A 27,626-nucleotide genomic window follows, 5' to 3' on the forward strand; every position below is an offset into this window, starting at 1 on the left:
CTCATTGGACTCATCTCTGGTGGGGATGAGTCTGCCTACAGATGGGAGATTGACCATCTGGTGACTTGGTGCAGGGAGAACAACCTGGAGCTCAATGCTTCGAAAACAGTGGAGATGACTATAGACTTCAGAAAGAGCACAGCCCCACCCTCCCCCATCATCCTGTGTGACTCTCCAGTGGACACTGTGGAGTCCTTCCGCTTCCTGGGCACCATCATCTCCCAGGACCTCAGGTGGGAGCCAAACATCAGCTCCCTCATCAAGAAGGCTCAGCAGAGGATGTACTTCCTGAGGCAGCTGAAGAAGTTCAATCTACCGCGGACAATGCTGGTCCACTTCTACACTGCCATCATCGAGTCCTCCTCACCTCCTCCATCACCGTCAGACTGCAGCGTATCATACGTTCTGCTGAAATGGTGATTGGCTGCAACCTCCCTTCTCTCCCAGAACTCTTCTCTTCCAGGACCCTGAGGAGAGCAAGGAAGATAGCTGCTGATCCCTCCCACCCTGGACACTATCTGTTTGAACCTCTCCCCTCTGGCCGGAGGCTGCGGTCCATCAGGACCAAAACCTCCCGCCACAAGAACAGTTTCTTCCCCTCTTCCATCAGGCTTTGGAATTCTGTTAAAGACACTTAACGGTCATTCGTTATATTAACGACATCTGGAACTCATACGTTTTATATTCATGTACCCAAATCACAGGTGTTATATTAACACACACAGCCCCCCCCCCCCCCTTTTTTTTTTTTCACTGGACACTTTAACTTGCACGCTACCACCTGCACTGGTCATACAAATACAGTCACTTATATTTCATGTATATAATTCAATGGCATATGTTTAGTTTGCTTGTGTTCATGTTTATATTTATGTAGGCACTGTCAAATCAAGTCAAATTCCTTGCAATGAAAATTGCAATAAACCTGATTCTTATTCTAATTCTGATTCTGATTCTTCAGGAAAAGAAAAACAAGAAAACAGCAAATGTCCAAATTCAATAAATAAAGCCCTTATGTAGGAGTAAACATGCAGGAATAAACACACCTTATTTTTGCGTTGTGGACTGTAGGATGTGTCATTCTCAATAATATATGTCATTTTGCATTCCACATATTGAATGGGTTGAGGCAGGATGTGTACACGCTTGCTAAATGACACATTAGACAGACCGACTGATGTCCTTGGATTTCATCTCAGTAAAGCCACGTGACAGAAAGTGATGACATTGTGGGCGCGATGATGTAACTGGTTATAGTTTTGAAATATGTGCTACTTCAGCAGAGAGATGACTTGCATCCACAGATAAAAGTAAGTGTGTCCTGTTTTGTATTGTGTACCACGAGAATAATTAGTGTCGGTACACCAATGCAGGAAAAGAAGCTGTCAAGGTTACGGAGTAAAAGAGGATTCACGTTGCAATCATGTACATTGTATATCTGCCACTGATTTACAAGAATATCTTAAATAATGTTTCTCTCAGTATTTTTGTGTTATTTATCATACATTTTAAAATGGGGGGGGCAGACAGCCTTTAAGACGGCAGCAGTGCGAATCATAATGGTGTCAGAATATGATAAAAAAAGGGAGGAAAAGAGGGCAAACTCCTTTTTGCGGTTGCTTCAAGGACTCCCTGTGATTTTGACTAGAGGTCTATTGTGTAACTAAAAGAAGAACTACAGAGAATGTCAGGAACTAATTGCTGGTTGAAGGAATGATTACCCATTCTCTAGTATTTGCTATTAAGCTGGGTGTGTTGGACACATAAGGCATAACATATAGAGTAAATTTGACTTGCCTAATAGCTTCTCAGTGCTTAAAAGTAGATTAGACCAGGGGCATAGGAATTAGTTTAACATTTGGGGGGGGGGGGGGGGGGGGGGCACATATAGGAAACCTGTCAGATCCGTTAATGGTCTGAACAGAAATTAACTGCAAAACATCATTTCTAAAATGAAAGCAGTGAAGATGAATAAGTTATAGAATAATATTTATGAGAAAGCTAGTGCAATATTAAAATCATGTTTGTTATATTATTGTTTAAATTAAACCGGTTTCACTTCTTATGATGATCAACAAACTAAAATCACTTCACCCTTCATATAGCACCTGCAACACTGCAGCCCTGGCTCTCCCTGCATCACCCTCACCAGCTGAACTTCATCTGATCTCTAATATCAAAGCAGTGGAGATGATTAAGGTATAGAAAAATACTTATGGGAATGTAAAGTGGTTGTTCCTAGGTGTGTGAGTGTGTGATCCAGGCCATAAACTATATGCTGCTATAAACAGCATGCATGCTTAGCAAGCATTTTCTGGGTAAATAAAAACAAAAATGACTCAGACTATTGGAGATAGTCGCATTTGTCCCACACAAAAATTAGGCCGCGAAGGAGAAAAATGAACAGTCACCCTTCAACTGCTCAGACTGTTTGGAAACGGCAGTCTGCAGCTTGCGAGTGGCGACTGGTCAGAGGTTATGATGAAAAGACAGCAGCAGCTCAGTTTAAGTGATTTCTTTCTCATGGGTAAGAAAAGAAGTATAGGGAATGTGAGTTGGTAATCATTTTGTCCAGGAGGATCATTTTCTATTTTCTGTCTAACGTTAGACTTGTTGATGTTAAGCTGATGTTGTGATTCAACACTCTTGCCAGGTAGACGTTATAACTATTGACATGATTAGCGAAAATATGGCTTTCCACTAACAAAGCGGTTTGACACAAAAAACAATATTTAAGATGATTTTGAAAGAACATGATTTTCCTATTAACTTAACCCCCGTAAATTGAAACCGAGTAACATTACACATCTCCCACATCTAAAGGAGTTAGTCTGTCTGTGTGTTTTTCACTTTATCTTACATTCATCTCCACTGCTTTCATATTAGATCAGATGAACCACTTACAGTGGTGACACTGGTGAGGGTGATGCAGGGAGAGCCAGTGCTGCAGAGTTGCAGGTAGGTGCTATATGAGGGGTGAGGTGATTTTAGTTTGTTAAACATGATAAGAAGTGAAACCGGTTCAATTTAAGCAATAATATAACAAACATGATTTCAATATTGCAATATTTAGACAGAATAAATTGTATATATGTTGTTACAGGGTTTTTGTTGTTGTTTGTTTTCTGTCTTATTTGTTAAACTAATGTAGTTTTGTATACTTTTGTACTCTTTTTTTTGACATGTCTGAAATAAATTCAAATTCAATTCAAATTCGCTAGCTTTCCCATAGGTATATATTCTATACCTTATTCATCTTCACTGCTATCGTGTTAGCGATCAGATGAAGTTTTGTAGTTAATTTGTATTAACGTTTTTATATTTCTGTTCAAACCATTAACGGATCTGTCAGGTTTCCTACATCCCCCCCCCCCCCCACACACACACACACACACACATGCCCAGTGTTTAACTCATTCCTATGCCCCTGCCTCCGTGTATATCTTGTGGTGAATGAGAGAATAACTGCCTTAGTTGTGCATTAGCTAACCTTGTTTTAATCATAATGTAGTAGTTTTGTGGAAAGTGCTACCCTTGTGGGACAATGGTATGAACATATTGCCCCTAACTCCTTTCTCAGCCAGCGGCTGAGCATTTTCTCAGGCTAAATGACTTAGCTACACACAAGTTGTGAGACTGTGATTAGCTATATTCCACTGAGAGAGAGATTTACAGAGTCATTTTTTAGTCTGTCCAAGATATCATATTTTAAAAGTGCTGGAAGGAGACAAAGTATATTTAAGCAATAAGCCATGAGAAGCTGTACTTGACAGTGGTTTTGGAACAGCTTAGAGGCATTGTTAGGGACTTTTCTAAAACAACTGTCAAAGCACAGCTCTGAGTAGCTTTTTGCTTTTGTAAAATGACTGCAATAGAAAACAAATGTAAATGTGCCATCAATGTTACATTGTAATATAATTTCTGTAATAAATAATTATGCTTTTGTCAGTTTGACAAGTGATTTTGGATTACAAGGTATTTTACACAAACTTCAAACTAAAGTGAGTGTAAGTGTTTTGCTATTTAAACTCAATAAATCACTAGTTTTTCTAAGAGGAGCTATATATATATTGAGCCAGCTGAGCTCATAATGGATATTGGAAAGATGCTTTGGCGTTTAAAAGCCTAAAATCTTTTAAGTGTCTCTTCTTTATAATTTCAGTACTAGCTTCCAGGTTGCAGTCATTTATTTAAGCTAGCAATACATCGTAATGCAAGTAAACAAACAACAAAGCTATATTAAGTCCGCCAAGCTGTAAAGGCACTAATCCGACTGTAAACCTTTAATTATGCATTGCCATTGTATTGTAAGAACCATATTTGAGGTTTCCAGACTTTGCTTTGTGTAAGATATGCATGGTCTTAAGCCATAAGTGTGGCTCATGGGCAGAGTGTGCAGGTGGGGCAGCATGACACAGATTACACCACCATCACGTAGCAGGTTTGTATTTTTGTCATAGACAACCGAGTTTCTTGCCGTTCCTTGAAATTGTATGACAATTTCAGCATCGGCCTTACAGACAGATGTTCCAAAATCTTGTTTTCTCTCACTTTACACATTTTCATTGCCATTTTCATCTCACTCAACCTTTTCTCCACCCTCGGATGTTCCTTCCAGATACGCGAGCCGTATGAAAGCAATGTCATCAGCACATCCACTCACTGTGAATTCTCCACACAATGAGCTGCTCCATTCACACATGGATTTGATCAGAGATTACAGAAACTTCTTACTAGGGAGCTGGCAGGGTAAAATCTGTTTAGTGTCCGATCCAACTGATTTAGAAATTTGCGTCTCACATAACGCTCTGCCCGGTAATGTCAAGGTAATTTCAGGTTGCAGTGCATGTGTGAAAGGGGCTTTAGAAGTCTCCTCCCACCAATATAGTATGCAAACATATTTCTTAAAATTTTTGTTAATAAGGTCTGCAATGTTTCTCTGAGCAGAGTAGTGATGATAGGGAAAGAGTTTAAAGCCTCTTGCTGGTAACGATCTGCCCTGAGAAATGTCCTCAAAAACGGCATCTCTGCTAGCACCAAGAATGTTAGAGGTGTTATTCAATAGCGAAACTTGACCCTTGACCTCCCTCCAACAACTGTGTGCTTTTAACAGTGTTTATTTACATTCAAACTAAGCAAATTATAGTGCATTTATTTGAAGAGGTTTGTTCTTGAGATGAACTGGAATGAGCTGACCTGCTCTACACTCTGCCTGGCTCGAGTGCTTTGAGAATATTCATCTGTCTCTCCAGTAACCACCAATGACTGCAACAGAGGAAAATGAGAAATGCTGTTTTATAATGAGAGCCTTAGGCAAAGACATACAGAGGCATGTCTTTCTAAAAAAAAATCTGTCATTATATATTCTACTAGTAATACTGCAGAGGGAGAAGCATACTAAGAACTTGAGCTCTTTGAAGAGGTCCAGGCAGTTCTTTAATGTTTTGGATAGAACTTGCATTGCCTTGTGATATAGCTTATACCCTGTCATGTATTCAGATATTATCAGATGAGTTTCCTGTGGGTTTGAGCTGTGGCTTTGTTTCCTCATAAACAAACATTGACATTTTAAATCAGACAAAACAAACAACAATGGCTGTAAAGAAAGAGATAAGGCAATTTTATATCTAGCACATTAGATACAAGGACTAAGTGTTGATGATGTTAAGTAATTTGCACAGTTCTGCAGGAATGTGCAAATTATTGGCTAGGGGATGTAAAAGTTCACAGTATGAATATAAGAAAATGATTCATACTAATCTTAAGAGATAAAAAGCAAACGCAATCTATTACAAACTGATGACTATTACAAAATATAGTGCAACTACTAGCTGTGTTCCTGACTTAAAAGAATGCTTGAATAGATTCAATAAGTGTCATGTTAAAGTTTATATCCTGGCTAATATTTCTCACCCACTTCGCACTATACTGATGTAACACAGAAGTTGTTTCAGCAATAGGTGTGCACTTCACAGACTGTCTGCAGAGAGTTTCAAGCTGCAGTTTGTTCTTGGTGCAATGAACCATTGGAATGATCACAATATAGTTGTGGCTCATCCACAATGCTTTACAGGAGTATAGGAACTGAATATTATTTATTGTCTGTTTTTATGTGTCAATGAAATATATATGTGTAATTAGCTGTGTTTATGTTTTTATCTGTTCACATTATTGTGTGAATACGAGCTGATAAAAATAACAAAGAAACAGTCAGTATCACAGTTTAAAGCTGCACTTATCAATATTGTATTATTGAAAATGGATAAGACTAATACATGTAATGTGAAAAGAATTGTATGTAGTAGCAAACCTACACAGAATTAACACCTCGCTATGCAGTTATACCTTTAAGGTAGCGACTGACATAAACCTCACAAAATGAAGTACTATATTAGTATCACTTTAAGGGTACGGAGGCCATATACACAAAACACCTTAAGGCTAGGAGTAGGTCCTAACTTGCTGATTTAGGAATAACTCTTGGAAATTAGGGGTGTTTCGCTCCTAATATTAGGGCTCTTAACTTTTTAAGATAAGTGTAATTCACAAAGCATTTAAGTGCGAAAAGTAGCCTCTAAATCGAGAAACTGAGAGTACATCAGGAACAACCTAACATGGCTGCTGCAGTCCACATTTTGGAGAGATTAAATGGTAGTAAGCTTTTAAAAAGGTATCGCCTTAATCAAGATGGCATTATGAACGTGGTAGAGTTGGTCAGGGATGCCATCACATCACCAACAAATAAAAAACACCCAATATCACCAGGGAATAAAGTTAGTAAAAATGTAGCTGTAGGAGAGAGAAAGGCAGCATTGGCATGCATGCAAATAGTTTGCCATGGTTCTTTTTTTGTAGAGATCCCAATTTTAAACTTTCCTTTGATAACATCTTTCCTTTCATCCACAAGTTGAGTGAGGAATAGGAGTTGGTCATTGGTCCAGTTTTGGCTTTGGCAGAGCGGATGTATTGGCATCAGCCATGGTTATTCTAGCCCTATAATGAAAATGCTTCTTATATAGGTCTACATATCCACTGATTGTCTAATGAGCTACCAGACTTGTCAGTACCTACCTGGTGGACAATAAGCTGAACATAGTTGACAAATACGTAGATTCTTGGTTTCATATTAAATCCGAGACACCACATAATACATTTTTATTTATAAATCTTTTTTTGCAAATTGCAGGCTATTTCCCAAAGTGTTTCTATCATAAATTCACTCTTAGGGATTCTCAGCCAATCATTGTGGGTATGGAAGATATGAACATGATGTCATCGATAGCAACAAAACTCGACCCCGCCCTCTAGTCTAAGCCTAGGGGTCCCTCCAACTCCTTAGTTGGTCTCAGAAGCTTTGTGAATAGGTTTAAAGGAAATTAATCTTAGTTATTGCTCCTTGGTAATACTCTAAGCGTTAATTTCAAAATGTTTTAGCCAAGAAGATGATTTTTTTTTTTTTTATGTAGCACTCTATAGATCAGCTTATTTGAAGCTACCGCACTTACTTAATAACTTGCTCTTTTGGTTTGTACGCTAATTGTTAAATGCACTTATTGGAAGCTAAATGAATTGTAATGTAATGTAATTTTGTGAATACGGCCCCTGATATCATAATTCTTTAAACTATACTCAGCCCTAGCTCTACGGAGAATATTATCAACATTTTTTGTTTTCTGGCCCACAATTTTACTGTTTGGTTGAGTCTTACTACTCTTATCTATGCCGTTACAGCAACAACAGACCGCTGTTTTCAGCAAAAAAGCTCTGATAAACCCAATGTACGCTAGTTGTCTAGCACCCAATTTCGTCAAGTCGGAGGTAAGCAGTGGAGTATAAAGAACAAGATATTTCTCCCAGAAGTTGGTGGAGCCCAAAAGAGAGTTAAAAAGAGATAGTAGTATATTGGATTTGCATTTGTCCAGGTGACTAGAAAACCCAAATGTGTAAATGAATAACTGTTTGCTTACATGTTTGCCATAATGGCTTGCTTAGATGATAATAATATGTCAATACCTCACCAGTCAAAAGAAATAATTAATACTGCTTTACGAGGAATCAGATGTAACTCATGTGAAGAATTAAGTTTGGGTGTGTTTAGCTGGATCAATGGGTGCGCTTTGTTTTAAAAGGCTCTTTCATTCTTTCATAGCTATTTGTCCTTGTCACTGTGCTCTCAGCTCCTCTATTTGCCATTATCAACTTACTCGGTTTTGGTACTGATAGCTGTCACTAGTGATTCTCTCCAACACGTCCTCAGCTCCTGCTTTTAAGCTAATTAAAAAATTTATACACAACACAATTTTGTAAACTGAGTATTGCACCCATGTTCCACCTGCATCGCAAAGATGGCCCAGTGAAGGAATGGAGAAACCAAAGAAAAAAAGAAAGAAGAAAATCAATAGTCCACTCTGCCTCCAACATCTTAATGCCACTCTCAGTGGAGAGGTATGTGTGGAAGTGATGGAGTCTCTGTCAGTTACTAGACATCAGAGGAGTTTTTAATTGAGGCCCCAGTGGGGCTGGGAGGGACACGGGAGATGTTGAGAGAGAGCTAGCCCAGCCGGTGTTAGATGAGGTGGGCAGACCAGCTGTGAGACGGTGTTGTTGCCCACTTTCATCCTTCTTCCAGACTAGGGCTGGGCAGTATGACATGAAATATACTATATCACAGTACATTTGAAATATTGATGGTATATATTTTTCCCCATAATTTCTATCTAATGTAATTCAAATGCAGGACAGACTCTGGTATCGTAACAATTTATGACCTGAAGTTAAAGTTATGATCAATTAACGATTAATATAGTTTACAGTGGCAGAGTTTCATACCTGGTGGAAATAAAGAGCTTATCACACTGCCCAGCTGTGTGTGTGTGTCTGTCTGTGTGTGTGTGTGTGTGTGTGTGTGTGTGTGTGTGTGTGTGTGTGTGTGTGTGTGTGTGTGTGTGTGTGTGTGTGTGTGTGTGTGTGTGTGTGTGTGTGTGTGTGTGTGTGTGTGTGTGTGTGTGTGTGTGTGTGTGTGTGTGTGTGTGTGTGTGTGTGTGTGTGTGTGTGTGTGTGTGTGTGTGTGTGTGTGTTTCAAGTTCAGGGTTTTTTCTTGGGTGAAATGTTTGCAAGTCTGTTTTATGTACCATGGATCCTGTTTGTTCACAATGTGCTTCCAAACCTGACTTGTTTCATCATTAGGACAGAGACTCTGCGTTGTGTTTTTTCTTCTCACAGTGCCAGTGCTACTTGTGTCAGAGCCCGAGCACATTTTCTAATATAGTATAATATATGTTTCCTCATGATTTGCTCCCGTCTCTATTGAGCTGTATGACCCCATTTCTTAACCTACCTTTTCTTAGCATGCAAATGTGTGTTTGTTTCAGTGTAAAAGAGAAACATATGCTCACTGGTTAACATGCAGTAGCTGATGCTCATGCTGCAATTTGACGTGACATTTTAAATGCATTTTGTACCAGAACAAATGGTGTGGCCAAATCCACATCAGGGCACATCCCTCTACCGGTGTGACGTTTATTCTGGTTATACTGCCCACCTCTACTCCAGGTCATTGTTTATATATTCCAGCACAGAGCTATTACACATTCTCACACTTCTCTGCCTGTAATGTAGCCTCTGCCTTGCTAACACGACAACCATGCAGTTGGCTCTGAGCTGTGTATTCAGTTAATTAGCCAGTCTATTGGGTAGGGGATTACCTTCAACTGTTAAGATCAGAAAACCCACTCTAACCCTGCCCCTGGCCTATCTGAGTAAGACTTGAAATCATCCCTTTGAATATACCTGAGACTTAGGTTTGCCCTGCTTCCCATCTGGACAAATCTGTTGCTGTCATCCGTTTGTCTGGTTGTGTGCTGTACTAATACACAAAACATGCCCTCATAGTTATTGACATTACTTCAATGATTCAGTTTCGCTTATTTTTATTCACAGCACAAAGCCATTTTTTAGGGAGAAAAACAGATGCCTCATCACATGAATTATTAATGCTGGTCACATATATCTGTATGTTCATATATATTTTAAATAATGTATAAATTGTAGCTAAACATGCACATGTATTAAAAGTCAGCAAGGGTCCATCTTAAAGAATTACTCCTACCAAAACCTATATGTGGAATAATAGATACTCATCCCCTATTGACTTTATGCGGCCCACCCATTAGTTTGTTCCATTTCCTGTTTTGTCTCTCTCTCTTTGTACAAAAAAATAAAGGCCTCCAGTCGACACAGTTCTCACGACCGTCCCCAAGCATGTCAAATCCCGATGCTTTGCACACGGAGCTGGACCACCTATCAAAACAAGAGACTTGGAGGGAGAGTGACTTCATCCTCTGCTCAGAATGCCATTTCTCCAGTATATCTTTACATAACAAATATGTGTTTACTATATTAATGTCCTTAATGTTGAGTATAGCCCCTTAAACTTCTGATTGTTATTGTTGTCTATTTTAGATATAAGTCAAAAGTCGTAGTCCTGGTTGATTCACAGTCTAAAAATGTTTGAGTTGGGAACACAAGTCCACTTTTTGCAGAGGTCATATGACCTCACATCACCACATACACCTCAGATATTGTATTAAAAAGTAAATTTTTGGCCCAAAGTTACGTTTGGCAATGATTAGCTCAGTGTTTCAAGTATAAAAGCAATTCTTACCTTTCTTGCAGTTAGATCACTCAGCGCTTCCCTCCAAAGTCTCACCCTCTTCTCCCTGCCTGATATCTGATGCTCCCTCCTCCCCTGACATGTGCGTTGAGAGAGAAATTAATGTGTTCAAGTGCCAATAGGAAGTTCTACGTTTTGGACCTCCAACTAGGCAAAGTGCACTTGAATGCCTGTCATAGTGGTCGACCTACCCTGAATTCCCCAGTAGGTGACTGAATAACCAAAAATAAGAATTTGTCAGAGATATATATGAGAATTGAATTTTGATGAGTTTTAAAAACTGTCGGATATCTTTTACATTTTATTGTACCATACGCTTACTAGTTAGCACTGTCGCCTCACAGTAAGGGGGTCCCTGGGGCCCTTGTATGTTCCCCCCCATGTCTGCATGTCTACTCTAAAAATTGCTCGTAGTAGTTGTCTGTCTCTGTTGGTCTCTATGTGCCCTGCGATAGACTGGCGTCCTGTCCAGGGGGGACCCCGCCTCATGCCCAATGTCAGCTGGGATCGGCTCCAGCCCCTCCGCGACCCCGTTAGGGACAAGCGGTTGAAGATGGATGGATGGATACGCTTATTAGGAACATTTTAAGATTAAAAAAGAAAAGTAAAAAAATGCTAGAAAGTTAAGAATTGCCTTTAGTGCTCTGATGCTAACTAATCGGTATAATAATTCAGAACATGAAGATATTACCATGAATTGCATTCTTCAAAAATGATCTTGATTTGTCATGTCATGCTCTGATTTATCAACATGAATTAAAACAAATTGTTTCACCCAATTATGAAATATAACATATTTTATTGATAATATAAATTGCAATAATAAGCTTTACTGTGACTCTATATTTTGGATGAAGTAATATTGTATTAACTTACGTTTTGAAGGTTCACTACACATTGTTATGAACCCATGATAAAACACAGAATCAAACATACTGTCATCAGTTAGTATGCTGTGGAAGAAAGTCTCTAATTTTTGTCCTCTCTGGCTTTCAGTGGGAAAATTTTGTCAAAGCCAAGTTCTGGAAAGGCTTGGAGTTTTCATCTGAAATAATCCTAAATATTCAATTACTGACATCTGTGATATTCAAAATATTTAGCTTCCATTTCCAGTACTTTTGACAGACATAAAGATACCACTGATTTACACTGGTACTTTCTGTTTTCTTGCTATGAAGTCACTTATTTTCCAACGGCCCTATGGCCTTGTTTTCTATGACTTAGCCACAATGATCCAAATCCATATCCCGCATTGACCTGGTCCGTCTCTGTCTCTTTGTAACCTCTCTCAGTAGTGTGGGTGGGTGGCAGGAAATTATTCACCTGTGGATCAATCAGATTAAAGTCTGTTTTACAACACCAACTCTAAATTCTAAATCCATTGCGCTGCGCTGTGCTATAGGCATCAGGACTACGTGCCAATTTTCCACTAAAGAAAGGTCAGTAGCAGCCTGACGTGTCTGAAAGACAGTTGAGAGTGGACTCATACCACAAAACATCATTGTGATTCCAGCCTAGTCCAGCGTTTACGTAGTTATCAGCTCAAAGTCTGCTTGCTTTCAAACCCACAGCCCCAAACTCATTAACTTGCTTGTTTTTTCCCCTTCTCGGGTCGCTCGGTCACTCACCTGCTTACCCCATCCCTCAAACCTTTACTGACTCACCAACGAATCCACCTTACTCTCCTGCTCACCCTCCACCACTTCCCCCACAACCACCAGATGGCTTTTATAGTTCTCCCGCTGAGAAAAAAAGAGGGCTGTTAGAAACTTTATTCCTATAAATGCAGAGCCATTACTCTGTTTTAATGTGCACGTCTGCACATCATACACTTGTGTTTGCCACGAGCCTTTAGCATCAAGGGAAGGGCAATAATGTCGGACAAATTGTGTAAGTAAATGGGCTCTAGGTCGTCCTAGAGACAAGCGCATTGCCTCCCTGCATGCCAATAAGACAGTGAGGTAGCATCTCGCTGAAAAGCAATTTATTGAAATGCAAAAAGACGAGAGAAGGCTCAGGGCAGAGATGCTGACAGGACAAAAACATGTCGCCATCCATCTCAGTTTGCCAAGTTTTCTCTCTACAAGTAAACTCCTTGTCCTCTCCGAGAGAGGAAAGGTGTTTCCTAGAAATACTGCAAGAACAACTGGTGTGCTCATGTGGTCACAAGCCTTTCATGCTTGGTCTGAATGGGAAGGTTTCAGAGGTTTTGATGGACACCTTCGAGGTTGATAATAAAGGCTGGTAATTGAAACTGAAGCTGAAACAAATTCAAAGTCATTTGTTCATTGTAATCCTTATATTCATGCTCATGTTTTTCATTCTGGCTAATCCGTGTCCTCTGACAGAGAGGCCATCTTTTTTTCCATTAGCACCGTTGTTATTGTTTCTGCCAGTCTCTTTGTTGTGAGATCAGCAGCGCTACACAGAAACTGAATAAAGAAGTTTAAATCACCAATGACGGGGAGGCAGCCTGCACTCGCTGAGGTGGTATGCATCAATCACCTTGCCAGTGTTGGGTGAATGTGATTTAAGTGTGAGCTCCTGTTTTGTCTCACTGAGTTTTATATCTCATTCACTTTACTGTTTCTACCCTGCCTTACTGTATTGTCTGAATGAATGTCTTTATCTCTGCCATGTGACTCATTGTTAGAGAGATATATAAGCCTATTTCAAGTCATGGGCCTGGATGTGCCTCTCTGGTCTCCAGGGCTGAATAGGCCCTCCAGCAGGGCTGGGCCCCGCTGCTGCTCAACCCCTGGGCTAGCCTCTAGTCCCCCTCGCTCTTCTCTGATCAACACTGCTCCTCTACAGGTCCCCTCCTCTCTTTCTCTATTTCACAACCAGGCAGAATAAGGTCAGGTTGTTCATCTTGTCAATGAAAGAAAAACCTAATTGACTTTTCCTCTCCTCCTCCTCATCCCTCTAGCTTGTCTACAATGAGCCTTGAGGCTCTTTTTAGCCAGAAGTCATCCTTCTGTCAAGGGACATTATTTTCCTTTGGTCACAGCTTAAGACTCTAGGTTTTTTTCTAGGCAGGTAAAACTGGGCTGACAGTTGGAGAGAAAGCAGCTTTGATCTCCACTGTCTTCACGTTGCAGAACCAAGATGACAGGCAAGGGAGTCTTAGGAGCACTTTATTCCACCAAAGGTGCTGGAAAGAAAACACTCAGGCTTGTAAAAATGCCTGCAAATCTTGGCTCTCACATTCAGTGAAGCCCAAACAATACCTAAGCTGGCCCCTTGCGAGTCCCCAATAGTGTCTTCCAGAGACTAAGGGAGCCTCATTTCTCACTGGTGATGTGCCCTGTGTTAGAGGCTCCATATGGAGGTGGTGTTTTATCATACTCTTGCCTGCCCCCATTAAATATCTATTTTTACCATGGAAGCCTACTGTAGCCTCCTATGATACACAAAACACCTTTGGTGAAGCACCACCCATAAGGAGTAACAGAAGAGGATGTGCTCCAGGTGTGGTCGATATAACCTATAAAAAAATGGTGCAAACATTAATTGAAGGTGCATTTGTAGCCACCCTTTTTATTACATATCATTTTTAATATAAGTTTCATAGTGCTCAACAAGGAAACAGCTGCAAGGGATGGACACAATAGCACATCACATTATATGTACACTATAATAGAACATAATACAACAGCACCATTTCATAGCCTCTAAAACTGCCATAGTCTTGACTCACTCCCTCGAAGAGTCAGTTTCAATATAACCTGAACATTTTAAATAGGATCATATATTGGTTTTGCATTATATTGCATAGGTGTTTTTGTAATTGTTTCTATCTACTAATGCATGAGGCTGATGTGACCACTACATGTTATTTTGGCATTTCATATGACCAAAACAAGTATTGATGTGAATGATTAAAATATATGCAGCTGCAGACAGTGCCAAAATGCAAACACTACAAAGCGCAGTTTAACTGAATCTAATAACTGCTGCAAACCGTTTGAATGTGCTGCAATTTCTAGCTTTCATGTGGGAGTAAATTGTATGACAAAATTAAAAGATACAGTATACTGAATCTATAGTGTCATTTTATGTATGCTGACGGAGTACATATATGAATGCTCTTACGCTATTCATGTTATGTTTATTAATCAACTGCCATTGAGTGTTGACATCAGCAAAATTCGAAGGCTGTAGATACAGACAGGAAACCTAATGAGAGTGTGGCATTTCAATCGGTTATTATGATTGACTTGTTTCATTCTCTATCATATCATGTCAACTCATTGTAAACACTTTTTTGATGCATGATCTGATGTGTGCTACACATTCATAGCATCCAGAAAACGTGTGAAGGGAAGTTTGCTGCAGCTCTGAAGTCTGCAGACGAAGGTAATGTGACAGTGCAGCCCAAAGCACTCCATCCTTACCCTTGCACCGAGGGAATAGGGAAAGGGGAAAGAGAGGATAGGTAAACAGAGCCATTAGAGACAAATCTATTTCTGAAGAAAACAAAATCACATCATCAAACAAGAGAAAAAGAAAAATATGATCCTGCAGCCCTTTGGGCCCCAGCGTAGCAATGATAGCCGACTATAGCATTTGTCTTTATCAGTCTGCCTTGAGGGAGGGAGAGTGTGGTGGGAAGGTGTGAGAATAAAAAGAGAATGAGAAAGACAATAGAAACAAAGAGCAAAGCCTCTTTTTTACTCGTCACAAAGAACTAGACACATTTGTTACTTTTAGACTTGTACAATGTGAATAGCTTGTGTATGATTATCCTCTTTCATACATATTTTGTGGCACTCAGATGGTCATTCTTTAAATATAACAGTGAAGGGCTCGGTGGACAGCGAGCCACAGCACCATCAGTCATGACTAGCCTGAGGAGTCATACGCAGCTTCATCAAAATGACAAGATTGACTTTCCAGATTTTATCCTTTCTCTGTGACATTTATTCTGCTTTGCAGCAGCACCGGAGTCTTTTATAGCATCTTGTGAATCCAGAGACTCTCTTGATATAGATATACCTGTATATGGTTAAGCAGACTGCGGTGACCTTAAAATTAGATTATAATAATCGCATGAAATGTATAATTCTGTATAACATGTAACATACAGTAATATCTGCCCTTGTAACTATTGTCTCTTTATTATATTGGGGTCATTATTCATAATCTGCCGTTTAACCAAGGAGAAATAATAGCAACAATCTACAGTCATGCTTTGTGGGGGCTGTACTTAGGCACAGTGGTGCTTTGGGTTACATACTAATGTCATCATGCTAACATGCTTACGTTAAGCGGGTGTAATGTTTAACATGTTAATCATCTTAGTTAAGCTTTTTAGCATGCTAACATATAAATTAGCAAATTAGAACTAAGCACGAAGAACTACTGAGAGGAATGGCTTTAATTTCAGCAAATATTGGATCATAAACTAAGGTACTGAACATTTAACAATTTTAACATGATTATAATGCCAGATGAAATGTCAGGGGATCACCAAAGTTATAACAGCTCATCCTGAGAAGGGTACAAATCCATACCTATTTTTATAGTTACACAATTCACTCAAAACACTATCATGTTTGTGATAGAAGAACATTCAGGGTCCAACACAACAGATTGGCTTTGCCATCCTGAGAGCCATGCTGCAATCAAGGCTAAAAACAACAGCAGTACAAAGGTTGAAATTACTTTTTAAAATGACCCCTTTTCTATAATTGGTGTGAACATGTCCTTACTCCTCTCCTCTATTTCCCTCTGTGGCTTTTCATTAACTTTGTTTCGTGGGACAATGAGGTACATTTGCTTCTCAGCATCAGATGGACTGGATTTCCATCTGAGAATTGATCACCTCCAAAAGGACGCCTCTATTTGCCCTCTATCTTGGCCGGGCTGTATGTCTGCATAGATGATGCCAAGCCCTTACGGATGCTTCATCATTTCCTCTTTCCAGTGCCAGTCATTTTTTAGTTTTTTTCTTTATTATTATCTACCCAGAGCGAGCACTCTCTGAGGGAGGCATGTTTGTGCTACAGCTAGGCACACAGCTATTTAGTGGCTCGACTGTTTTCTTTTCTTTTCCCTCTGTTCAGTTTGAATACTCAAGGGAAATTTGGCTGTGTCTCTGATATCTTTTTCGTCCTGCTGTGTTGACCAATTTTTATTCCTCCTTATCAGTTTGCCGTTTGCCAACATTCTGTCACCCATTTTGATGTCTAATTGTCTCCAAAGTAATTTTAATGTAGTCCAGTCCAAAAGATATGCTATCATTGTTTTAAAAAATAAAAAAAATCCTATACAGAAATATGTACTGTGCTTTTTTTTTACTGTTCCTATTTAAATATATCACTGATTTAGAATATTTTCTTCCCATTCAAGTTAAAAAAAAATGTATTGTAGACATTAAGAAGTTATAGAATATTAAAGAAAACACATCAGAACTTTAGACATCCGAGCAATGCATAGCAGAAGGAAGGGGGTGGGATAGTTAGCGCCAACATCCTCTTAATGCTGTGCCAATGCTGTTTGAGTGAAACGACAACATAGTCTTGTGCGACTGCTTAGCGATCTGCCATCTGGACTCCATTGAATGACGCAACAGTCTTAATTGGACACTAGTAAAGAAGCTCTTACTCCGTTCACAAAGGTTCAAGCTCATTTTCTGACAGTCCCACCGTATCTGAATGTCAAACCTTGTACGGAGATGATAAGACGGAGATGATGATGTTGGCAGTAATCATCATCATCATCGGTGTCATCATGTTGCACTTCATGTTCTGCAGTCTGGATTATTCAGATTACTGTACAACAATGGACTATCAGCAAAATTGTCAAATGGTGAAATAATGGTGAGAGATACAGCTATGGCAGTTGTGCTCTTATTTTAGCTCTGCAAGAGTGAATAATGAGGCTCTCCCTCCCTTCTCCCTCTGCCCTTTGCTTCAGGTCAGAACATTGCGTTCCCCCCGATGGCTCTGTGGGTAACTGTTGGCCTGGCCGTGTGTCTGCTGGTGCTGCTCATAGCCCTGGCTGCTGTCTGCCGCAGGAAGATCAAGGAGAGCTGCGAGATGGCCAGGAGAGAAGGTACAGGGAATAGAAGAGTGAGGGGTGGACAAAAAGGGGAGAGGTGGCTCTGCACATTCAGCACCAGTGTATATTCTCACACAAGGAATACAATTAATTGATGATGACTCTCTTGAGAATCCATGTTTAAGATTAGCTAAACGCATGTTTTTGACTTGCCTTCATTAGGGACAATATGAAATGTGTATGCACACACAAAAGAGTCATGAAATTATTTCCATTTTCTTGGACTGTATTGACCTGCTGCACACAGTTCAAGGGCTTGCTGAATAATGGATGTTAACCTGTCATGCCCTCAGGCCCTTTCAACCCTTCTCAGGGCCTTCATTAAAATTCAGAATCACTCTTCACATAGTGGGCCCAGTAGATGATACGTATAATTGCGACATGTTGCCTAGATCATGTAGGAGGAACAAAGAGAGCGGAGAAAGATAGAGCAGACAGCAGTGATGAGATATTAACTGCTCAAGGAACTTTAAGAATCCAGAGGGAGTTCTCCTTAATGCGTATAGGCAGGATCTCGGATGGTGGAACACATATCTTCAGCAAAGAGGAGCATCATTACTCGGGTCCAGTAATTAGCGTTGCAGAATCGCTCAGGATCGCCGCAAGTGCAAAGAGAAAAAGTTTTGAAATGAGATGGATAGTGCAGAGCCACCAGCTCTGCTGTAATGAGATCCGCTCAGAGAGGAGGAGACATTTAAATAAAGGTCAGCCAGTGTCTGCACTAGGGCCCAGAGGTTTAAAAATAAATATGGAAGTGACACAGGCTCAGAGGAAAGAGTAAATAGCTCCATGGAACATATGAAATCAAATGAAATGAAAAGAGAAAAATATAATGCAGTCCCTCCCACGGGCAAAAAGGCTCATAGGGTTGTGTGGCCCTTTTCTTCAGTGGGGTGGAAAAGGAGCTGCATTTCCTGCCTACAGCCCTCACACCAAAGGCGGGATTGATTTTGTGGTCATCCACTGTCCGCTCTATTGAAATGTTAAGCCTTATTCTGTCCCCCTGCAAGCAATGCTCCTGCAGTCTTTGGTACATTATTTTCTAAGCACGGAGCGTGGAGTGGGAACGCGGACTGATTCCCATATCATGCAGACTCTTATACTCCTGATAGAATGATACTGTATGAATACAGATGTGGAGGGGCTTAAAATAGGATTGGTATGCACATATCCAGCACTGTGGGGAGGGTAGGAAGCAGGGAAGTGCAACCTAATTGTGCTTGTCTTATCTTTTAATGGTGTTCCCGGGTATGGCCAGATTGAAGTTGACTCTCTCTTCACTGTGTCTGGGTAGTGAGGGTGGAAGGGTCAGTAAAAGTAAGTAAGTGAGTAAGTCATTTTTCTTACCTGTCATAATGTATGTGGAGCACCCAAATGTGTATCGTAACAGAGCAGAGCAGCCTGTGAAAGCTCAACTCCAAGGGCAGTGTTGTATCTCAACACCAGCATGGTTCTGTTCTCTCTTATTTTTTTCTTTGCTTTCATCCCTCTATTCTTTTCATCCTTACATGATAACTAAGTAGCTGATATATGTTTTAAGTGACCTATCCATGGCTGCTGTTCCATTTCTCCAAAGCATATTTTACATTTAGATAAGCATATGATTTAATCAGACTTGGAGCACTTGGAGACCGTGTGTAGGTAACGTGGGACAGATCTCCCCTGTGTGACAGATGAAAGTCATGACTTATCCCTAGGGGTTTTCACAACAGTGGTGCACATGTTTCACAGGGGTTAACCCTGCGGACCAAATGCCGTTGATTGATCACCTTTGTGTGCACGTGACTCAAATGAAATAGCCGACACAGATTTATTTCACTCCCGAGTCTATGTAGCGAACGCTCATAAAAACAGACATTCATAAATTCCCTGATCAAAATATTGGCAAGAGAAAGCTGTTTATCATGTCGTCTTTTTTAAATGAACAAAATTGTTTCATTTTGGTCGTCAAGAGTCAATATTCAAAGGGAAAGAAAATGAATTAAAACCTACGCAGCACAAACACTGCTGTCATTAAGCCTTATGTCCTAGTATGGACAAAGGTTTTAAAAAGAAGGCTCTGCTGTTTCTAGGGTGCAAGCATTAATTAATTACTGTAGGCCTGCTAATCAGTATATTTATAGTGCTATAGGTTTACCAAGAGGCCATTTGCTTTTGCTTAAATTTGAAACAGCTATGATGTCACAGCAGTGTTTGAAGGGATTTAGCAGCAGCAGTGCTGCAGCAATCCGCTGTGGGGGAAACACAGAGGCAGAAGGGAGGATGATGAGGAACAGTAACACTCTTCTGGCTTCAGTGGGTAGCTTTCTGTCCCCTGACTCTCTTGTCTTTTATGTGGTTTGTCCAGCTTTTGTGCTTAAGCTAACACCACTTTTTACCCCTACACATCTGGGATGCTGTCAATAGGGGTATAACATTGTGCAACATACAAGTGAAGCAGTTCTCACTCAATGCCCTGTGGATGCCCTCATCCTCACCCTTACTTTAAGGTGCCTTTAAATGAGCCTCACTCTCCTATCAAAGCCATTCCCCCCAAGGTATTACCACCGCTGCCACAGTGGTACTGTTGGACAATTCAGAGGTGCTGAAAGAAGCAGTGAAGGCAAACAGGCTCACATGTATATAAATGTTATACCAAAGTTCTGAAAATGTGAATTTGTATATTGCATTTTTTCAGGGTGCTTTTGTAGATTTTACTCTCAAGTCTGCACATTATTTACGGGTTAATTCAAAATGTATTCCAGTGATTCAGTTGCCAAAAAAATATCATCTTGTCTGCAAGAGAAAAAAACAAGAGAAAAATAACAAAATCTTAAGTTATATGACCAAAACCATATGTTGGACTGATTGACGATAATGTTTCGATTTCTGAGATATGGTCAGTGGTTACCACAAGCTTAGGAGATTTTCACACTATAGCATAAAATACAACAATAAATACCTACTTGTCAACTTTGTAGCTTGTATGTGTCTTGAAAAAGGTGGTTTCTAACAAGTGGCTAAATGGGACTACAAACATCATCACGGCAAACACATGAAATCAGTTGAGAGCTTGTGGTAGTGATGTGTCATGCGTCCGTGCTGAAGTGCATGTGAACATCAGCTTTTTATTTCTGGCGATCGCACTTCAAAAATCATACAAGTGGTTTTGATTTGTGAAGATTATCCTGCTGAACAAAATGTGTAGGTATCATAACCTTTTGTTTTTCACAGAGCTTATTTTCTGCAAAATTCTAAAACCAGGGCGATGTTAACTTCCATGTTGGCCTACAAAAATAAATTATCCATGCAGCACTCTATTTACTGTGAATACTACAGTACAGCGTGTAAATTTATACATTCTAATTACAAAATACAACATGAGAGAGGAAGACAAATGTGGTAGCGGTAGACTTATCCACATGTAGTTTCAATCTGAAAACTCAGCATGTTTTACTGCTGTAATAATAAGGATTATAGTCTCAGATGTCAAAGTCAAAGAAAATCAGCCAAATGTACTGTAAAGAATACAAACTAATAAATTGTCTTGCCCTGACATTTCATTTTGTTTAATTATGTGTTTAATCTCTTGTACCAGTCGTTAAATATTGCATCTCAAACCCAATTGCTGTCAAAAATGTATCAAATTTAAAATCAGTCGCTTGGATACTCCATTTCAGACCTATTTTTAGTTTGTGTGCGTACATGCATGCCACGTGTGTAAGTGTGACAGCCATCACTGGGTTGCTTCCCTAACTCTGTTGACAGTGGGTTTTCAGAGAGCCAACAGCTAAAGCCTAATGTGATTACTGTCTTTGCGAAAGGGCTGGATAGGAGGTTAAGGGGTGGTGGGTATGGCTCTAAGTGTATGTGCGTGTTTGTGTGTGTGTGTGTGTGTGTGTGTATATGATGTGACATTGTGTTGAGCTTTGTCGTCATATAGCTCTCACACCACAGCTTGTCCTTTGAGCTGTGAAGGATCAGCTCACCATTGGCTTGTGATGAAGTGTCTGCATTGCATGCCTGCCTTTGTACTGTGGCTCCCACTGATAATGGCTCCTCTGTTTCTCCACAGCTGAAGAGGCCAAGGAACTGGAAGAAGAGGAGTCAAAGACAGGTCAGCCAATCCACACCTGGTCAAGTCTCAGCCTCTCGTGCATCGGGATTCTGCTGTATGTTTTAGCCAGCACTGCTGCACGGGTGCTCGTGACAAATGCTGGTTAGGAAATAGCTGAAACTCAGCTTGTTATAGTTCCACATCCTTCAGCTCAAACCGATATTGAAATATTTAAATATGTTTAATCTTTCACATTCAGCACTCTGAGCAGTGTAAACATGCAAGGCTGTGAACAACGTCAGGAACAGGCAATGGTGCATTTTATCCACTGAAGGGCGGATCAGCAGGCAGACCTGACTGAGTCTGTAAACAGGGCAATTAATTTGACACGTGCAAAATCCCATTCAAAGTTTGATCTGAAATTGTTTAATTACGTTATTGAGATGAACTGTGCAAAACACTGAAGTTGCAAAAATATAAAATAACACAAAAAATACCCACATTTTAGCTGGTCTTGTTTAAAAGGAAGTCCAGGTGGCAGGATGGTAGGGACCCAAAAGAACAAGTAACTGAATGTTAAATTTGTTTACTGAAGTGTTAGTGAACGCTGATGAAGCATGAGTGTATGTGAGAAATGAGCTCCAGGCTCCGGATCTGCTCAACACAGCAACCCAGTGGCATTACTCTTCCTTGTATGTGTGTGTGTGTGTGTGTGTGTGTGTGTGTGTGTGTGTGTGTGTGTGTCAGTCAGAGAGAGGGGCACGGGCGCACAAACTTAGTGATGCCAACAAGCTGTTTTACATTATACGGTGACCCAAAGCTACAGCTATAACCGTGAAATGTATCTTGTCTATAAATTTAAAGGTAACAAGTTCCACAAAAAGGCCAACAAAAGTGCTGCCGTGCCCTGCACTCAAATAATCCTGTTTACTGGGCCAAATTGATTTTGCCCTGAGTCCTGGCTGAAATGTGTTATGCATATTATTGTCACTTGGAATACATTGCTTTGAATTTTTATGATGCATCATCCAGGACAGACATCACCGGTGACAGAGTTTGACAAGTCACTATTCTTTCAAATCTAATTAGCTCAAATCATTTAACAAAGGCAATGGTCAGAAAGAGCTATATTCCATATTTAGAAATGTTGCCCCCGTCCAGAATTTAGCATTCAAACAAGGAAATAAAAATAAAGAAGACTAAGAGTTTACAGCCACAGTAGTAGCTCTGTGAGGTAATAAGGTAGAGTGGTGCTTCAAGCTAAATCTTGATGGCAGCATGCTCACATGCTCACACTGACAATGCTAACATAATATGTAGCAATACACAAACGGCTGTTTCATGCAGTTAAAATGAGGTGTTATCTATACGAGACCTTAGTTTACTACAAAAATCTAATAACATGTGTTGTAGCTAAACAGGACCAAATAAGGTATAACCAGATGAGTCTGGACACTGGAAATGAGTGTCACTGCGTGTCGTGTATGCTTGATTGTGTGTGCATATCACAGACTGTATAAAAAATGGACGTAGCCTATCCGTCGAGGTCCATTCTCTCAACTTGATCCAATCGTACTCGCCTCTAGGAGCCGCCATCTTGTCAGACTTTGACTCTTCCACACTTCCTCTTACCAAAAAAGGGCGTTGATGTGACGTTTGGGGGGAGGGAGGTATGTCCGTCTGGCTGTTTACTAAATTACAACAACATTTTTAACATTTTTAACACTTATAACTTATCGCTCCTTCTCACTTATCTAGTTTGTACTTATTTTATTCAATCTGGTGCTAAACTGCACAGCGCGTATTGTTGTATATTGTATATACCTACGCTTAACCACGACGTCTGTTGCACTCTGTCACACTTGGTTCATTGCTTGAATAATCTGACGTTAGCTTTATTTTGATTTGATTTTTGTTTATGCTTATTGTTACTCTGATCCTTTTCCGCCTTTGTATCAAAACTGTTGCACAATAATTTCCCTCGGGATAAATAAAGCTTCTTGAATCTTGAATCTTGAATTGAATTAGCAACATTAGCACCACCGCCTGGGAGCTAGGCTAAAAGAACACGTTACTAGATAAACAGGAGTGGGAGTCAATGTTGAGATTTTTTTCCGGGACCAGGAAATTTCCCATGTCTCTAGTGGAGATTACACCAGCACCGCAAGTCAAGTACGGGCACTCCTGTGTCAGTCCAGTGGAAAACACACCGGCTCCGGGAGTGAAGTGCAGGCAGCCAGCATTTATGATCTATGATTTAAACTGATTTTCAACACAGTACCATGCCCGTAGAATTGAAAACACCGACCCTCACAGCCCGAATCCTCCCGGTGCTCCAGATTAGCATCTAGTGTATTTCAGTAAGCTATATTGCAAGTCATGGTGCAAGTGCAACTATTTAATTGACATAACAGGGCTAACACGTGTTCCTAAACCATCTGTTTGTACAGTTGATCGAAGAGCAAACCAGCTTGTCACTTATAGTAACACCACTACACCATGGCCGCGGTCCAGGTCCAGATTATGGAGTTAACATGCTAATCCTGACAACTAGCCTCCGAGGAGAAGTGAGGGCCAGAGGCTAGCTGTCACTCAAGAGGCCGCGCACCTAATAATTCATAAACTTTAACCAATAAAATAAAAACTAGCCTGGTACAAAGAAATTCGCCCCCCTCAGTGTTGTCATGGAGATATGACCTAAACATACAGACTAGAATGTTTTTTGTACCAGTCCAGTTAAATAGGTTTAATTATGCTGTTTCTATTTCACAAACTACTCCTTGTGACCAGAACTGTAGTTTTTGGCATTTCCGTAATGGATCAACCAGGAAGTCACTGTGGTGGGGGCTTGGTGCGTACGTGTGTATTTTGCAGGAGGGAGGTCTGGAGAGACAGAAGCCTCTGTGAAGTGATGCTGTTGGCTCTTGAGAAATGTACAGTATCTGTTTTTCAGGGGCATATTTTGCATCTTGTTCCACACATTCTGTGAAAAGTATTCTATGAGAGAGGGCGTCAATGCAACGCAATTGTCAGACGCTTGCATGCACTATAACAGACAAGATTACAGACAGAGTGACTGAATACAGGTGCAGTAGCCATGGACAGTATGAGAAAAATAATGTGATTTCTGAACATTAAAGCATGTAAACATGTTCCAGTAGAAACCTGAAATGAGCCTCACAATTAGCATAATAGTTCCCCTTTTATCTAGTTTCTACCCGTTGGTTAAGGGGGTTTTCTACATAACCCCCTTAACACTGTAGCGTGTCGTTTTAACACTTGTTTTTGTACAATTTAAACAAATGAGAAATAACAGTAATATGATCCTTTAGAGGTGCTGGTAAGCGAATTTGGTTACCTTTAGATGGAGCCAGCTAACTGTTTCCCTGTTTTCAGACTTTGTGCTAGCTGTGCTAACCAGTTTCTAGCTGTATAGTTTTATATTTACTCTACAGACACATGTTACTCTTGGCCAGAAAGCAAATAATATTTTTTACCCAAAATGTTTAACTATTCCTTTTATACATATTCAGTATAGTTCAGCTATTTCAGGAGATTCCTATGACTTTACATTTGAAAGAAGTCATAGGTTTTGCTCCATACTCATATTTTGCTTTTCATAATACTAGTGAACCATGACAAACTACTTCTATATGGGTTTTTTTTCTGATAAGAGCGATGTGATATTTTGCTTACAATGACCTTATGAGTCCAGAATTAATTTTGCCATTAGCAAGCAGAGCAAACTTCTTCTGCCTGCCCAGCCTCAGTGACTACCCCTCACAGCAGTTCTCCCTCAAGCGTTAATGTCATTAGAGTTATTCATTTGACTCCTTCTTTAGTCTGATTTAATTATTTAGCCTTTATGTGAACGGCAAAGTTAATACCATGTGATTTTAATAAGCAGAGAGGTGAAGGAGAGTCTCTGAGTGAAGGGGGACAATGACTTTCACTCTCTAATTCCTTTCTCATGAATCTTTCAGAGAGATCTGTGCAGCCAGGGGCAGGGTCCGCCATCCTGCAACTAGTGGGACTTAAGGTTCAGCTTTAGCTTAAGGGACAGGGCAAAGTAGAATAGAGCTGGGAGATGTATGCACGTACTCCTACAATAAGACAGCAACTTGCAGTCACCTTCGCTCTCTTTGCCTCTCGTCATCGTCTATGCACCTGGTTGATCCAGGTGGACGTTGTGGGTGGTGAGCTGGTGAAGTCAAGCTAATGGCTCTGCCTTCTGAGATCACTCTGTAAGCACTCCAGACAGGAAGCTTTGTTTTGCCATCTGGTTCCAATTGCGCTGACAAAGGCAGAGGTTCCTCCATGAGACAAAGGAGCTGAAATGAGCCCCACTTTAATAAACCCGGGATGATGGGGAGCCACGTTTGTGTGTTATCTTAATGAGCTGTCCAAAGGTGAGCGCGCCTCCCCTTTCAAAGCCATCCTGATTTTAACAATAACCATGATAACTAGGGACCTGGGCTCATTCATTTGCAATGGGGTAGCATCCCTTTGTTGCCTTTACAGTGGAGGCAAATAATGTTTAACAAACAGTGGAGCTCAATTCTGGATTTAGGTGCTAAAGCCAAGAGCACACACTTACTGGTCTACACATGCTCACACATGGAAAGGAACCCCCACACCACACACAGTAAGAAGCACTGTTGTACACTTATCTACATCCACATGCGAAGATGTGCAATGAGTACAGTTCTTGCTGGCTTCATCCCTCACCTCCCCACCATCTTCCTGAAATGTGTTCAGTAATCTGAGCATGATGTGCTGTTTAGAGGGGGCTGCAGTCACGCAAGTGCAGCTCCTCCTGTCAGAAGCTAGCTTTAGTTTGTGTGCACTGGCCCCTGTCTCCCTAAATCCTAGACTCCGAGGAGTCAGGCCTTAGCAGCAAGGCCCTGGAAGAGAGTGTTAGTCAGTGACCCAGTACTTTCATAGACAAAGAACTGTCAGAAAGAAGAAATTTGTCACACCCTATGAAAAGGGAGCTCCATGCGAAGAACGGTTTTATTAACCCTACTTAACTAAGGCAAGGTCCCGGGAAGGTGGAAGATTTGGGAATATCGGGCCTTGTAAAGTTTGATAGCACAATCAAGCCCCACCCTTCACACTTTTCTGGTTCCTTCATGTCAAGGCCACCACTGAAAGATGGATAACAGTTGCTGAATTCATAGTAAAGCTTCAAGCCCAGATGCTCATCACCTGAAATAATTTTAAGAAGCTAGCTAGTTAAGGCTGTCTAAAGGTGACTCTTGAGAAGACAGACAGAAACAAGGACAGCTGTACCAGAGTCAAAGTCACCTCTGCTTATTATATCCCCCTCTGTCCTGTCTATTGAGTTATTCACAAAGCAGTGAAAATACAGCACCTTAACGCATAAGGAACATAATATTCACCCTATGCCTCTCATGGGAATCAAAGTGTAGCATCTTGAGTGAATGAATTAGGTTGTTGAAATATTTAGGTATGGAGTATGGCTGTGTGTTCCTTGGAATTGCATATTTTTTATTTATTATCAGGGAATATGATCCATTATACATAGTGGATTAGACTTTAGTTAGGAAATTGTTTGATTTTGTAAAATATTTGTTCCCTAATCTTGATTGATTGATTTTAAGGGCACCTTATAGAGATTTTGACCACTAGTAGCACTAAGGAGCAATGTTTTTATAAGCGGGGCCAATTTGTACATTTACAGGCAGCTTATTTCACATCCCGCAGTTGGTTTCATACTATTCTGCTGACAGCCGGTGGCAGTAACACACCAACACATTAAACAAGCAAAGGCAGGAAGGAATAAGAATAAGCAAGTAAACAGGGATGTAAACAATGCACTATTTAAGATAT

At 40.4% G+C, this 27,626-nt stretch overlaps 1 protein-coding gene across 1 annotated transcript in view; it reads left to right on the plus strand.

The window, feature by feature from the left end:
- Positions 1 to 27,626, plus strand: part of cd276 (CD276 molecule) — a 75,731-nt gene that overhangs the window by 31,167 nt on the left and 16,938 nt on the right. The window contains exons 5-6 of the mRNA XM_083915969.1: positions 17,594 to 17,731; positions 21,792 to 21,833. Of these exons, the coding sequence (XP_083772095.1) occupies positions 17,594 to 17,731; positions 21,792 to 21,833 (180 nt within the window). The remainder of the gene's footprint in view (positions 1 to 17,593; positions 17,732 to 21,791; positions 21,834 to 27,626) is intronic.

This window comes from Echiichthys vipera, assembly GCF_963691815.1.
Source record: "Echiichthys vipera genome assembly, chromosome: 1".
NCBI classification, from domain to species: Eukaryota; Metazoa; Chordata; class Actinopteri; order Perciformes; family Trachinidae; genus Echiichthys; species Echiichthys vipera.